This window comes from Lytechinus pictus, chromosome 6, assembly GCF_037042905.1.
Source record: "Lytechinus pictus isolate F3 Inbred chromosome 6, Lp3.0, whole genome shotgun sequence".
NCBI classification, from domain to species: domain Eukaryota; kingdom Metazoa; phylum Echinodermata; class Echinoidea; order Temnopleuroida; family Toxopneustidae; genus Lytechinus; species Lytechinus pictus.
Window position 1 is genome coordinate 5052682 of NC_087250.1, and position 13821 is coordinate 5066502.

The window sequence follows — 13821 nt, forward strand, 5'->3', positions numbered from 1 at the left end:
CGAATACGGGTGCTTCATGGGGGGGGGGGGGGTTGATTGCAACTCTTTCTGCAACGGGCCCCAGGTATATATAGAAAGAAAAAGGGGAATGAAATTGTATCTGGGGCGAGGTTTTCTTCCAACATTCATGACCTCATTCGTTTGCTTGCCTTATTGGCCCATTCTACAGTCTAGCCAACCAGGTCTAAACACCGGTGTTAATTTAACAACAGCCTGGTATCTACAGCATTGTATCTATATCTGTCTTTTCAGTCCACATCAGAGAGGTGTTGAAACAATATCTGGTTAGCGTTAGGCTTACACCAATGTAGCATTTAAAGGAGAATCCAACCCCCAAAAAACTTGCTTTTAGAGGAAAAAGGATAATCAGACAAGTTGATAAGTGAATATTTGAAAGATATCGGAAAAACAATAAGAAAGTTATGAAATTTTAAAAGTTGTGAATATTGGTAATCACTGTACCTACAGAGATTTCAAATTGGCAACAAATGTGATGTCATAGTGATGTAAGGCAAGGGCTACTCTTCCATGTACTCAAATACATATAATGACTAAAATTACATTTTTTTCAAATGTTTTACTTCAAATTACATTTTTCTTTTATGAGGACATAAAACAATGGCTACCTGGGCTATAATTAGATTACAGCCCTGCAGGTGAATAGGTACTTAGGAGAAAACCACAAATCACTGATAATAAAGTACATGGCGTATGGCGTTGTCCTTGCCCCTTGTCATAATTTACTTACCCAGTTGCCAAATTGAAATCTACATATACCCCTTTCGTAAACCCAATAAAACCTATCCTCCAATTAGCCGCCTAAGAGTAATGCGGATAATTCAATAAAAAATGCGTTCACAAACTCCGAAAATTATCCGCATTATTTTTACGAGCGCCCGTCCTGAAAAAGGTGGATAATCGTCATGACAACTGGACACGCCCCCTCCGATGCGGTTGTGTTGGAAAAGGGTGACCTTGTGACCGCACCATGGCAATTATCCGCATTATTTGGAAATACGTTCATAAACTCAAAATCTTGTCACGATGCCGCTATTATGCGGATAATAGCAGCATCAGAATAATGCGGATAACTCTTGTCCTCTTCTGATTTTACGACCAAATTATGCTGCTATTAGCCGCATAATTGGGTTTTATTGGGTTTATGAAAAGGGTAATAGTCTTAGAGATCTCAATTTTAAAACAGCCATAACTTTCTTCTTGTCGGATTTCTTTCAAACTTTCACTATTCTGTTTTATTTTTTTTCTCCTTCCAAACACAACATGTTGTGACCAAGGCTGGATTCCCCTTTAAGTAACACCAATTAGTGTTAAACCATTATCGGTTTAATTCTTAACTGGTGTCGTTTAAACGCTTCCCTGGACATGCTGGAGAGATCAGTGGTGTGGATCGATATAGGTACCAAGCTGGTGTTAAATTAACACTGACGTTTTTGCAATGTATAGTCAGTATGTCCACGAACATCAAAATACAGACAACATTGAAGAAACTGCTTCACAAAAGAATTAAAGTTGATTTTTTTTTCTTTTTAATGATAACGCAAAAACTTTATGAAGAATAATCTCCTCACTTTCAGCCAAATGAGAGAACATGGTTGAAGGCACGATCAAATATTTCTAAATGATGATTACGTTGAGTTAAGGAATATGCGACGGATACTAGAGCTAAATTTATAGAAAATAGAATAGTGCGAGAAAAAAGACGCATACAATTTTTTTTTTATAAAACAGGACAGCGATGGAGCAAAGCAACCGAGCTTGTCAGGGGTGCTTTGCATTTTCTGAAAAGAAACTGAAGGATATCGCGACACACTTTTGGTTGATTTTGCGTTTTTTAAATAAAAATGAGGGTTATCAATATTTCGGGGGGGGGGGGGGCAACTACCCCCTGCCTCCCTCCTGCGTACTGCCATACCATACCAACTGGCAATGGCAAAAAATTAAAACTTATGCTTTTAGTTCTACTTTCTTTTCTTAAAGGTAATGTATATTGGTCAACAATTTTATATATACAATCTTATTTCGACTACATGACTTAGAAATTTATTTTCTCAGAGGCATTACATTTTCTACAAGCTCTGCCTCTTTTTTAGTGATTTATTTATCGTGCTTTCTACATCATGTGTAATAAATCTATTTATTTTGTATATGTATCAAAGAATTATTGCCAATTTACTTCAATTTTTATGTACAATTTTTTTCTCTATGTTTTTGTATTGTATTCTTGAATTGTTCATTAGACATATGAGAAATAAAATACCCCTTGAACTGAAATAGTTTAAGGGAGCAACTGGTAATTTATTAAAGTGGAATGATGTGCGACCTGAAGGTGAGTTGTGTGTGTTTGGTAAGCTATCGATGAGGGCGCCCTCCCTCTCACATTGTGCCATCTTCCATGGGGTCATCATCACGAGGCCCGTGGTCTGGACCAGGGTTTGGTCCATGGTCTGGTCCGCCGTGTTCGCTGCTTCCACCATGTCCATGAGGGCGATCGTTATTCTCTCCAGAGTGTCCCGGTGGTCCATGGTGTGGTCCGTGTCCGTGGTGTGGTGGTCCATGATGCCCCTCGTTTTCGCTGCTACCACCATGATGCCCATGGTGGTCGTCGTTATTCTCCCCTGAGTGTCCCGGTGGACCACGGTTGAGGTGATGTTCTTCGCTGTTGCCCCCAGGGCCACCACTACCTGCAATTGCAAGTAAAAGTGAATTGAAAGTTTGTGATCATGAATAATACAGCTTTATAAACCCCAAAATAGAAGATTTACTTACTTACATGACAATCAAAATAATTACTTTGCGCAAATAAATGCCTTGATAATATTTCTATGGTAAAATAATAATATTATTATAGCATTTGTAAGGCGCCGAATATCTAGTTGCATATTCACTGGCGCTTTCTCACCGTGTCTTTAAGCCCAAGCTGCTTATGTATAAGGCGCTTCAAAAAATTACTCCTACCGGGAACCCATTTACTTCACCTGGGTTGAGTACAGCACGACGTGGGTTAATTTCTTGCCGAATAAAACTACGCCATGGCTGGGTATCGAATCCACAACCCTCTATTTCGAAGTCAGCATAACCCCAGTCAGCTTCTTACCATTTCTTGGAGGAGGTGGTCGCATTTCATCGCCATGGTCTGCCTGAAACTTATCCCAACGGTGATGACCTCCACCATACTACAATTAAAATAAATGAAGAGAGAGAGAGAGAGAGAGAGATAGAAATATTAAGTAGGTATTTTAATCTACATCATTCTTTCAAATACAGAAGTAGAACAAAAGAAAGCGGTCATGTTGTTGATTAACATAACATATATTGACATTCTCATGATACTGTAGGGCTGGCCTGCCTGCAATATTAATTGTTCAAATTTACTCTTTGTGTTATTCGTTCGAATCGAAACTGAAACATCATGATGTTATCAAATATGGAATTAAAAACAGGGGCTCTTGTTACAATGATGTCAATATAATAATATAGGGTATTTATATTGCGCACATATCCACCTTGTTAGGTGCTCAAGGCGCTCCTATATTACCCGGCTAAGCTAGGCGTTCATAGCGCACACAGCTTTTTAAGGAATTACTTCCTACCGGTACCAATTTACCTCACCTGGGTTGAGTGCAGCACATTGTGGATCAGTTTCTTGCTGAAGGAAATCACGCCATGGCTGGGATTCGAACCCACGACCCTCTGTTTCAAAGTCCGGGGACTAATCCATTGGGCCACAACGCTCCACAATAATACCATCACAATGGATCGTAAAACGTAATATATATGATCATAAGCATGTATATTCTCACAGAGAGAACAACAATATTTATGTAGGCAAAAAGGAATTATTAACATATGTTAATGTCCAATCGAACAATAAGTTAGTTGGTTGGAATGAAACAAAAAATATCACACAGACATGTCACTGATAATTCTATCAGTGAGTAAAGAAACATCTTCACTCTTGACCCCTCTCCCTTTTCTCTCGGCTAGCTCCTTCCCTTTCCCCACCCTCTCTCTCCCTCGCTGGATCCCTCCTCCCCCTCTCTCTGATCGGCCTCCCCCTCCCCCTTTCCTCCCCCTCACTGAGGCTGTTCTCACTACGTTCCTAAAACTAGTTTACTGGAAACTAGTTTACTGGAAACTAGTTTAGTGGAAACTAGTTTAACGCGTAGTGAGAACGGTCGAAGCGGTCTTGGAAGCGATCTTCCAAACCAGTTTGGAAAACCACCTCGCGATGTAGTTTTCAAGATCGCTTTGCCTTGTTAAACTGGTTTTAGCGTAAGTGAGGACACAACCGTTCTTCGGGAAGCGATCTTCGCACATTTTGAGCGCGCTACTCCACACGACAGGTGTAGAATGCCTATGCTGCGGTTTCGAATTTCGCGCGAAACGTGTCACCCCACTGAGAGCGTTTCCATAGCAACAAGAGCGCTTTACGTGAAGTGATTTTGAAAACCACTTTCGTGTGATCAAGTGGGAACGCTAGCAAAGCGATATTCCAAAGTGGTTTCCTGAATCGGTTTCCAGTAAACTAGTTTTAGAAAGCGTAACGAGAACGGCCTTTATTCTCCTCTCTCTCTCTCCCTCTCACCCTCTCACCCTCGGATCCCCTCTCCCCCTTTCTCTCTTCTTTGGCCATCCCTCCCCCATTTCTGCCCCTCCCGGTCCCTCTCTGTGCTTACCGAATTGCCACCAACCTCCCTTGACTAGCGCCCCCTCAGTCTCCTACATCTCACACCCTCACTCTCTCCTTAAGTTCTCCTCCCTCCCGCCCTAGCTCCCCCTCCTCCCAGTGGCGTAGCTAGGATTTTTTTCCCGGGGGGGCACTGGGGGGTCCTTGATTTTTCAGGGGGGGCACCGACCATTTTTCCGGTGTGTGCGTATGTGTCACAAGGGCGGATCCGACTTTCGTCAATAGGGGACGGGGCGCGAAATTATCTTCACCTATATCAGTCACTTCTTAGTTTTATTCTTATAAAACGACATAAACATGAAATAATCTGATAAGCCTTATGAAAAGTGCGAGCGCGAAGCGCGAGCGATTTTTTTTTTTTACTTTCATGTATTTTTAATCTAATTTTCTGGGCGATGTTATGTGTGATCCTGAACAAGATTCGTATGTAACTAGATGGGTACTGCGAACGCCAAGCGCGAACAGAAATTGTTATCAACTGTTCTAGCATTATCGAAAAGGGACCTGTTAAGAACTGCTTACAGTTACCCACGAAGACGGTATATATTTCAATAATGCGAGCGCGAAGCGCGAGCAATTTTTTTTTACATTCCGACCTAAAAAATGATCATTCTAAGCACTTTTTGTATTAATAAATGGGATAGGTATGTAACTAAAAAATTGATGCGAGCGCGAAGCGCGAGAGGAAGAAATTGAGATTTTAGACCTAAAAGCGGGACACTCTATTCACATTTTGTAAATCATAAATAGGATATAGTCAATGGGGTATCATTAATAATGCGATCGTGAAGCGTGAGCAGACAATTATTGATATTCTGATGTGAAACTGGATAATTTAAGTACATGTACATTTTAAATAAAGAACATGCAGGCTATCGCGCATGTTGTAGATTTAGACCTAGAATCTGGGCATTCTGAATACATTTGTTTAATGGAACATTATGGAATACACGTAGACAATATGAACTTCGCAAATCAAACAATGTGACCAAGCAGCTTGAGCTTAAAATGCTGATATATGTAGACCATAAAACGGACATTTTACAGAGCACTTATTTGTAAATGAAAAAAAAAATAATAAAAGCTTGATGTCCGAGCTAAAATATGTGTTGCATATTGACTTCAAAACTTGCTCCATATCAGCCTATTGAGCAAGATATGAATCTCATCGAACAGGCACTTCTGGCGCGAAGCGCCAGCAAAAATTTTATATAGTAACATGAAAAGATTTGTTTTTTAATTACATTATTTAATTCACTCGTCTTTCTCCTCTTATTTTCTTCTTCTTTTTTTTTCTTCTGTCTTTCTTCTTCTTTTCCTTTTTTTTTTCCTTTTTTCTTTTCTTCTTTCTCCCTTTTTTAATTTTTTTTTGCTCTGCCATTTTTTTCTGGGGGGGCACCTGGGGGGGCACACCAAATCTCAGGGGGGGCACGTGCCCCCCCAGGCCCCCCCGTAGCTACGCCACTGCCTCCTCCGCTCACAGATGTGCTTACCGAATTGCCACCAACCTCCCTTGACTAGCGCCCCCTCAGTCTCCTACATCTCACCCCCTCACTCTCTCCTTCTTCGCATCCCTCCCTCCACCCCGCCCTAGCTCCGCCTACCCCGCTCACAGATGTGCTTACCGAATTGCCGCCAACCTCCCCTGACTAGCACCCCTCGGTCTCTTACATCTCACCCCCTCACTCTCTCCTTCCCATCCCACCCTCCCGCCCTAGCCCCTCCCCCACACACAAAATTGCTTACCGAATTGCCACACCAGCCTCCCCTGACCAGCATCCTGTGAGTGAAGAAACCGATGCATCCCACAAGGAGCAGTGCTGTCACCACACCCATGGTGATCTTCTGCCATCGCTTCAGGGAACTACAGCAGCCTCCTCTAGCGCCCTCTCGCGTCTGGACGGCGAGTTCATTTTCGAGCTTGTCTGTCGGGATTGGTACCTGTAAAACGATATGGATATTTATAATTTGGTTTATATCTATATAGGGGCCGCGCGGAAGGGTTTCGAAAGTGAGGGGGGGGGGGGGCTGACCATGTAAATCAGATGGTCATTAATTTACGCTTTTGTATACACGGTTTTGAAAAGAAGTGGGAGCCCCCTGCCCGGTTCTGCAGCCCCGTCTGTTACGATCTAGGGACACCAATTAAGTTTGTCAGTTTGGACACCGAGTTTACAGTGAACCTGTAGAAAAAAAAAATCCGTTGTCATAAAAGACGGAGGCCATATATTCAATGCCAATAATAAGACGAATACTCTGCCATATATTTACCAATTCAAGCCACCCATACAATGGTACTGGAGTAAATTCAATTAAAACTGAATCATAATACTGTATATTATAATATCTAATTGAGTGAAATTTCACTCGCTTTCCACTCCCTTGGTGGTAACTACGACAAGGATCACTCAATATGGAGTGAATTTACAATGAACACGTGAACATTTCATACATATTACACTTTAAAAAGGGTGACATTCACTCACAATAAGTGCAAGTCACTCTCAATCCAGTTCATATCATTCACTCCCTCTGATGAGTAAATTACTAATACTTGGCGTTTTTTTAAGTAGGTGTACAACTACACAGAGACGGAACTAGGTAATGAGTTAGAGGGGGGGGGGGGGGGGGCTCACCTAAATGACGTCATTTTCTCTCTCAGTAGAATACCAATATATTTCAATTTCAATTGAAATGTCGCCTGGTAGTATAAATTACAAGGATATTGGTGGGTTTTTTTTATATTTTAAATAAACTGAGTAGAATTGGCTGGCAGTGGCGTACAGATGGGAGGGAACTCTTGCTGTTCGCTCACTCGCAAGTTTTGTTTTTAAAGAAATTTTTCCCGATACAACCGACGAATCTGGTTCATTATTCATGGTGCCCGATGGATCCGACTACCCGTCAATAATTATCACAGAAATCCGGTGTGCCTCAGTGCCGGATCGAGAAGGGGGGGGGGGGGGAGGGGCGGGGACTGAGAGGGGCACTTATACCAAGACCTCAGCAGCAGATTTTTTTTCCTCGAAGGGCTCGTCAAAAAAAATTCCGACAAATGGTGGTAACTTTTAACGCCTTTTTTTTTTTGCTTTTCAATTCCTTTCCTTCAGTAAGCGGACTATACATCACCGCGTTGACACGGATATCCGTCACTCGGCCAACATACGCACATGTGAGGTATGAAAAAGGGAATTCGCATCCTGCAGGGCACTGAACTTCACTTTGCTTATTTGGCCATCGTTATTTCGAAATTCCAAGTAGGGGTGAATCGATTCGGGTTTATAATATACAAGGAAAGGGTGGCAGTAGTGGCACAGAAAACTGTCATCAATTCGATATCTTTCATTTTTTGTCTTTAATTCTTTCTCTCTATAAAACATGACAGGCAAATGGTAAAAAGAAAAAGAAGACACAAACTAAAAATCGGTCACTTTCTCTTTCTGTATCTAAAATAAATGACAGGTGAAAAGATAAAAAGAAAAGTCTCTTTACTTCAAAAGGGATCGAATTTCATCCTCTCTTCATAAGGGAGGGTGCACAGCAGGTGCAGTTCCCTTTTCTCTAGGAATGTTAAAAATATAGATGAGCCCCCCCCCCCCCCTCTCCACAAAGGGCATTCACAATAGAAGAGCATTTTTACCTCCAAAAAATAAACTTAACATGCACCTCCCCTTTCTGGTTCTTGCCTGCACAGACACAAGATACTAAAGGGTATTCTTATAGTTTGCAAAATATAGGTCACATTGAGAGCCCGCCCCCCCCCCCTTCCTGGCATACAGTATCTACGCCTAAAATTTCGAGTTGGGCTATTGTACATCGTTTAACCTTTCAATGACGAGTATAGCTCAAAATGATAATAAATTCCATTTATTGTAAAGAAAAAAAATCAAAATAGCGTAATTTGTTCCTTGTACCAACCATGGGTCTCTCCGCCACTGAAAAAGAAAAATGAAAAAAAAAATTACGGCCACATATCTGATCATACTGAGCGACCTTTCCTAAACGCCTTATATCGCTACAAGATTGGTTTTGTTTTTCTCTCTTTTTCGATCTTTTGATATATGTTTTTTTTTCTAAATAACTTGTTTTTGCAGAAGGAGAGGGGTCATTTTGTTTACGTCAAGAGTCTGACTACCCCCCATAAAATACCCCAAATATGCAAAACAAAATAATTAAAACCAATTTAGGTCCGCCATGAACGCAAGATACTCCACAACCTATCATAATATGTATACTACAGATTATTAATACAGTAACAGAACGGTATAGAGTACAGTTACATAAAACAAGCTGTGATAGTGTAATGATTACATTATGGTACAAAATATTTAACATGGTTATAAAAAGCAGACATAAATGTAAAATTGGATGAACAACAACAACAAAATAAATTATGAAGATCATTTCCTCGGAGATTAAGTATCCGAAGGCCCTGTTTTTACTTTTGGAGGGGCCAGACATGACGTATAGGGCAAAATTTCTCAAAAGCTGCCCAAAATTAAACTTTTTAAAACAAATTCTTGATATGTGATATATTTTGGCATAATAATCACAAAACAATATCATATTTCATCCCGTTTTCCTTCCTCTTTCTTTCTTTTCCTCCCTTTTCCTTGGTAGTTAACATTTTTGGTTTTTCTTTGTTTTTTTAAGGGGGGGGGGGAGGGTCCATGGCTCAAGCCCCCCCCCCCCCCCGTTCATCTGTGCGTTAGTGTTAAGTATGATTTATAAATCATGTCTAGATGAAATTGTATAAACGAAACATCCAGTATGCACTTACATGCGATATGTATGCGATTACATCCTTCCTTTTCATATACATGATATATCACTATTTAATCAAAACCGCAGTTCCGTATACAATTTAGGTATACATGTCCTACTTAAAAAAACAACAACAAGCCTAAAATGTTTTTTCCACACACGAGTCTTGTTATGTTATTGTAGACAAATAGAGATAAGTAAGATATGAAAATATAAAAATATTACCTCAGTTTGACCAGCTTCCTTCGCCTTCTCTGCCGCTTTCTGCTGGGCTGGGTCAATGGCAAAAACACTTGGTTTTACCATCGTGTTATATTATAAAATATACACCTTATAATGAAATGCAATGTATATAATTCCTTATATGTTCCTATATGTTCCTCTGAGTGAATGTAATACGCATAAGCAATACGACCGGTGAGTTTCATCTACGTGCGAACCTACTCCTCGATATAACATGGATTGAAAAATCGACAATTAGCAAATATTGTCTGAATACGTCATAATAACACTGAAGTGGTTCCAAGTAAAATCGTTATTCGTCTCTCAAGTCGTTCGTGGCAATTGAATTAAAGAAACGTTTTCCTTGATCTATTAATTGTGATTATAATTGATCACCTCAGTTCTACATTTCATTACTTTTGATTCGTTGTTAATTCATTGATGACTTTATTTTATGTGGAATTGAAAATAAAACTCAATACATTACGAAAGAGATGAAAGTGTATAAATCCGTTTCTGTATTTGAAGTTACTGGACGAAAATATTGGGAAACGATTCAACAAAATAGACCCGTTCGTATAGTTACTTCATGGACAATTTTGGTCAAATGACCTTTCATTTCTTTCATTATGATAGGCAGATTTCAAAGAAAGATATTACGTAAGCATGCCTTACATAGCAGGATGAAGAAATTGAATAAACCAGGTGACTAGAATAGCACACCAATGAACACTTAATGAAGGTAATTGGGCCCATTTGATGGTATTTCTTTATTCATGATCTGGTGAGATAAAGTTGTAAATTGTAATATTAGTTTTGATACATTTTGTTGTGCAAAGTATTTCTATTTCTATTTCCTTTATACTTCATATTTCCTTTCTCTTAACCGCTTAGAGGCAACTTGTTTGAGTTTTAAATGAAAAAGAATAAATTCAATCAATCAATCAATCAATCAATCATTTAAATTACCTTCCATGTGGAAGCAATTAAGGCAGCTCCCCTGCAAACTCATAAAAGTTGCAATACGTAAGCCCCACCGCATCACCCCCTAGAAAATCTGCAAAACCATATAGGCCTATAAATTGAGTAAACAAAATGAGCAAACAATGAAATTTTAAGATGGTTTCCCCGATTTTCATATTTTAATATCGTATTCGTGTTCACTCTAAAAACAAATCAGGCAAAAATTACAGTTAATAGGGTCAGCTGGGTGCAACTGTTATTTTATTCACATTTGACTATTTTCTATAGTCGTATTTTACTAGAACATAGTTATTGCTGACTAGAATATAATTCAGAAATATAACTATGACATATCAGTTGCACCTATTGCGCTGACTATTATATGGTCTAGTCAATTTGATTGAGTTGTTTTAAGAGTGTAGGCTACACTTCATCACGTCCCTCCTTCTACAACCCACCCACCCCCCCCCCCCCGGCCATTCCCATCCCATATTTTTCTCTTTTGAAAACCCATCTAGAATGTCTAGTCTCACAAACCTCAAACGTTTTGATGTAAGGCTATATCATCAATGCCATTTCACACTCTGTCTATGGTATTACCATAACAATTGCCGTGGCGCTCCGAACCAACCGAAGCCTGGCACAGATCTGCACGACATTATTAAATGCCTGGGAATTCATATTATATACATCGCATACAGAAATATTGTTTGTTCTTGAAGCCGGGCGGAGGGTGGTACGTAATATCGATCGTATACATTATGTTTGCTTCCAGAAGGAGAACGAGAATGATAATAATAAAAAAATGAAATGAAAATAAATAAAAATGAAAGAAGAATTGTCTGCCTATTGTTCTGTCACGAGCGGACCAATGGGCACGATCGTTTGTCGCCGTGTATCTTTTTTTTTCTTCCTGGTAGTTTATGATAGAGAGAAGGCGAAGTGCATAAATATAGTTGTTTATATTTTATTCGATTTGTAAGTTTATATGAAGTTCAAGGTGGCAGCCAATGTTATTGTGTGCCCCCCCTTGCAAAAGTTTAGATATATCTATGACGTCATGACCTCTTAATAGATAGGAATATAATGAGTTCGAAATCATTCTTTCTCCGTGCATTTCGTATGGGGTTAGTTTTCAGTCAGTTAAAGACCACCACTGATATTGAAGGGTTCTCCCGGGGGGGGGGGGGGGGGGGGGCGGGCGGTACTCATACGAAATAAGGCATACGGGGATGTGCCGCTGGAATGGGTCGCTTTTTTGGAAGAAATCCCTAAACATGGGGTATGGTTTTTATGCTAGAAAAATCCCTTAACATTTGCCCCCAATTTTTAGATAATGGCCTTAAACATTGGTCCCTTGCCCCAATTTTTAGATACTGGCCTTAAACATGGGTCAAAATATAAAGAATATGGGTCCATATTCTATTTATATGTTATATATTGGGTTTGTAACTTTGTGTTTCACTGTAATTGTACACTTAAGTGTTTGTTTTGTAAAATTGAAAATGATCCAATATGTGTGGATTTAAATCAATAAATTTTGAAACATGAAACTTCTCCTCCAGTTTTGGGTGATAACCTTTTTTTTTTCTTCTTTTTTTGCTAGGCAAATTTTGGGGCCCGCCCCCCCCCCCCCCCCTTGGCGGAGCAAAAAAAGAAAAAAAAGGAAAGAAAGAAGGAATAAAGGAGGAAAAAGAGAGGAGAAAAAGAAGAGAAGGACGACGAGTGCATAAAATAAGATGAGGGGAAGACTTGGAAAATAAAAAAAAATCTTTCGTGCCACCATATAAAATTTTCGCTCGCGCTTCGCGCTCGCATTGCCTGTTAGGTGATTTACATATCTTGTCCAATATGGAGCTCGAATGTCAAATTAGAAAGTCAATATATAAAACATTTCACCTCGGAAATCGAACTTTCATTATTTTGTGTGATTTACAAATTGATTTTTAAAAAGTGCTCTGTAAAAATGTCAGTTTTATGGTCTGAATATTAACATTTGCTGCTTGCGCTGCGCGCTCGCAAATTTTGATTTATCAGGTACCTATTATTTTCGTGTATTTCATAAAGTTTTTAAAATGTCCCTTTTCAGGTCTGATTGTTAAGACGTATCAGCTAGCGCGCTGCACGCTCGCATTTTGATTGGCGAGTTATATATGTTTCAATATTTACTATACAACAAACTACTTAAAATCCCCTTTTCATGACAGTTTATCAAAAATTTCATTTCGCGATTTGCGCTCGCATTAATGGCTAAAAATATATTAACTTATGCATTCTATTCATAATTACAAAAGTGAAATGTCCAGTTTTTATGCCATAATATCATCAGATTTCGCGCCCTCATTAGGCATTAATAAATATGATATTAATTTAATAATCAAATTGTCCGTTTTGTTTCATCTCGCTTAGCAAGACGAATAGGAAGATAGTCATCATTTTCATATGATTGAATGTCGTGAGGACGACAAAACTCAGAGTAATCATAATAAAAATAGCAGCTCTTTTTTAAGTGCGATCCATATCCACCTTACAATATTTCTACAAAGTGCTTGAAATATAAAGCTGAAATTGACTCTTTTTTCAGATCGGAATATCAAAGTTTCATGATTTTCATGATTAAAGATGTATTTAGAATGCCTAGATTCTAGGTCTGAATATGAAACACGCGCGCGCATGTCTATTCAGATACTAAACTTGTTCCCTATTTAAATCATTATCCAGTTTCAGATCACAATATCAAAAATTTTCTGCTCGCGCTTTGTGCTCGCATTATTAATGTAGGAAGACCCCATATTACTCATCCTTTTCATGATTTACAAAACATGAACAGAGTGGCCCATTTTTAGGTCTAAATCTCGATTTTTTTTTGCTCGCGCTTTGCGCTCGCATCAATTATTAAATTATATAGCTATCCTGTTTACGATTACAAAACATTCTTTCTTTAGAAAGTTCAAATTTTTCAGCTCGCGCTTCGCGCTCGCATTTTTTGATCGTTGAAAATGTAACGCCTTCATGGCTAAGTGCAAGCTGTCCTTAACAGTTACCTTTCCAACAGGTACCAGTTCAAAACGTATATAAAAATTTTCTGCTCGCGCTTTGCGCTCGCATTATTAATACTCATCCTTTTCATGATTTACAAAACACGAATAGAGTGTCTCGTTCAG

At 39.2% G+C, this 13821-nt stretch overlaps 1 protein-coding gene across 1 annotated transcript; it reads right to left on the reverse strand.

Moving 5' to 3' along the window:
* Positions 1-1524: 1524 nt before the first annotated feature.
* LOC129263027 (serine/threonine-protein phosphatase 1 regulatory subunit 10-like) lies at positions 1525-10000 on the reverse strand. Its single transcript, XM_054900965.2, has 4 exons — positions 9698-10000; positions 6455-6649; positions 3116-3194; positions 1525-2702 (listed from the first exon to the last, which is right to left on the reverse strand). The coding sequence occupies exons 1-4, from the start codon at positions 9776-9778 to the stop codon at positions 2395-2397; spliced, it is 663 nt and encodes a 220-aa protein (XP_054756940.2). The 5' UTR covers positions 9779-10000; the 3' UTR covers positions 1525-2394.
* Between the last annotated feature and the right edge of the window lie 3821 nt (positions 10001-13821).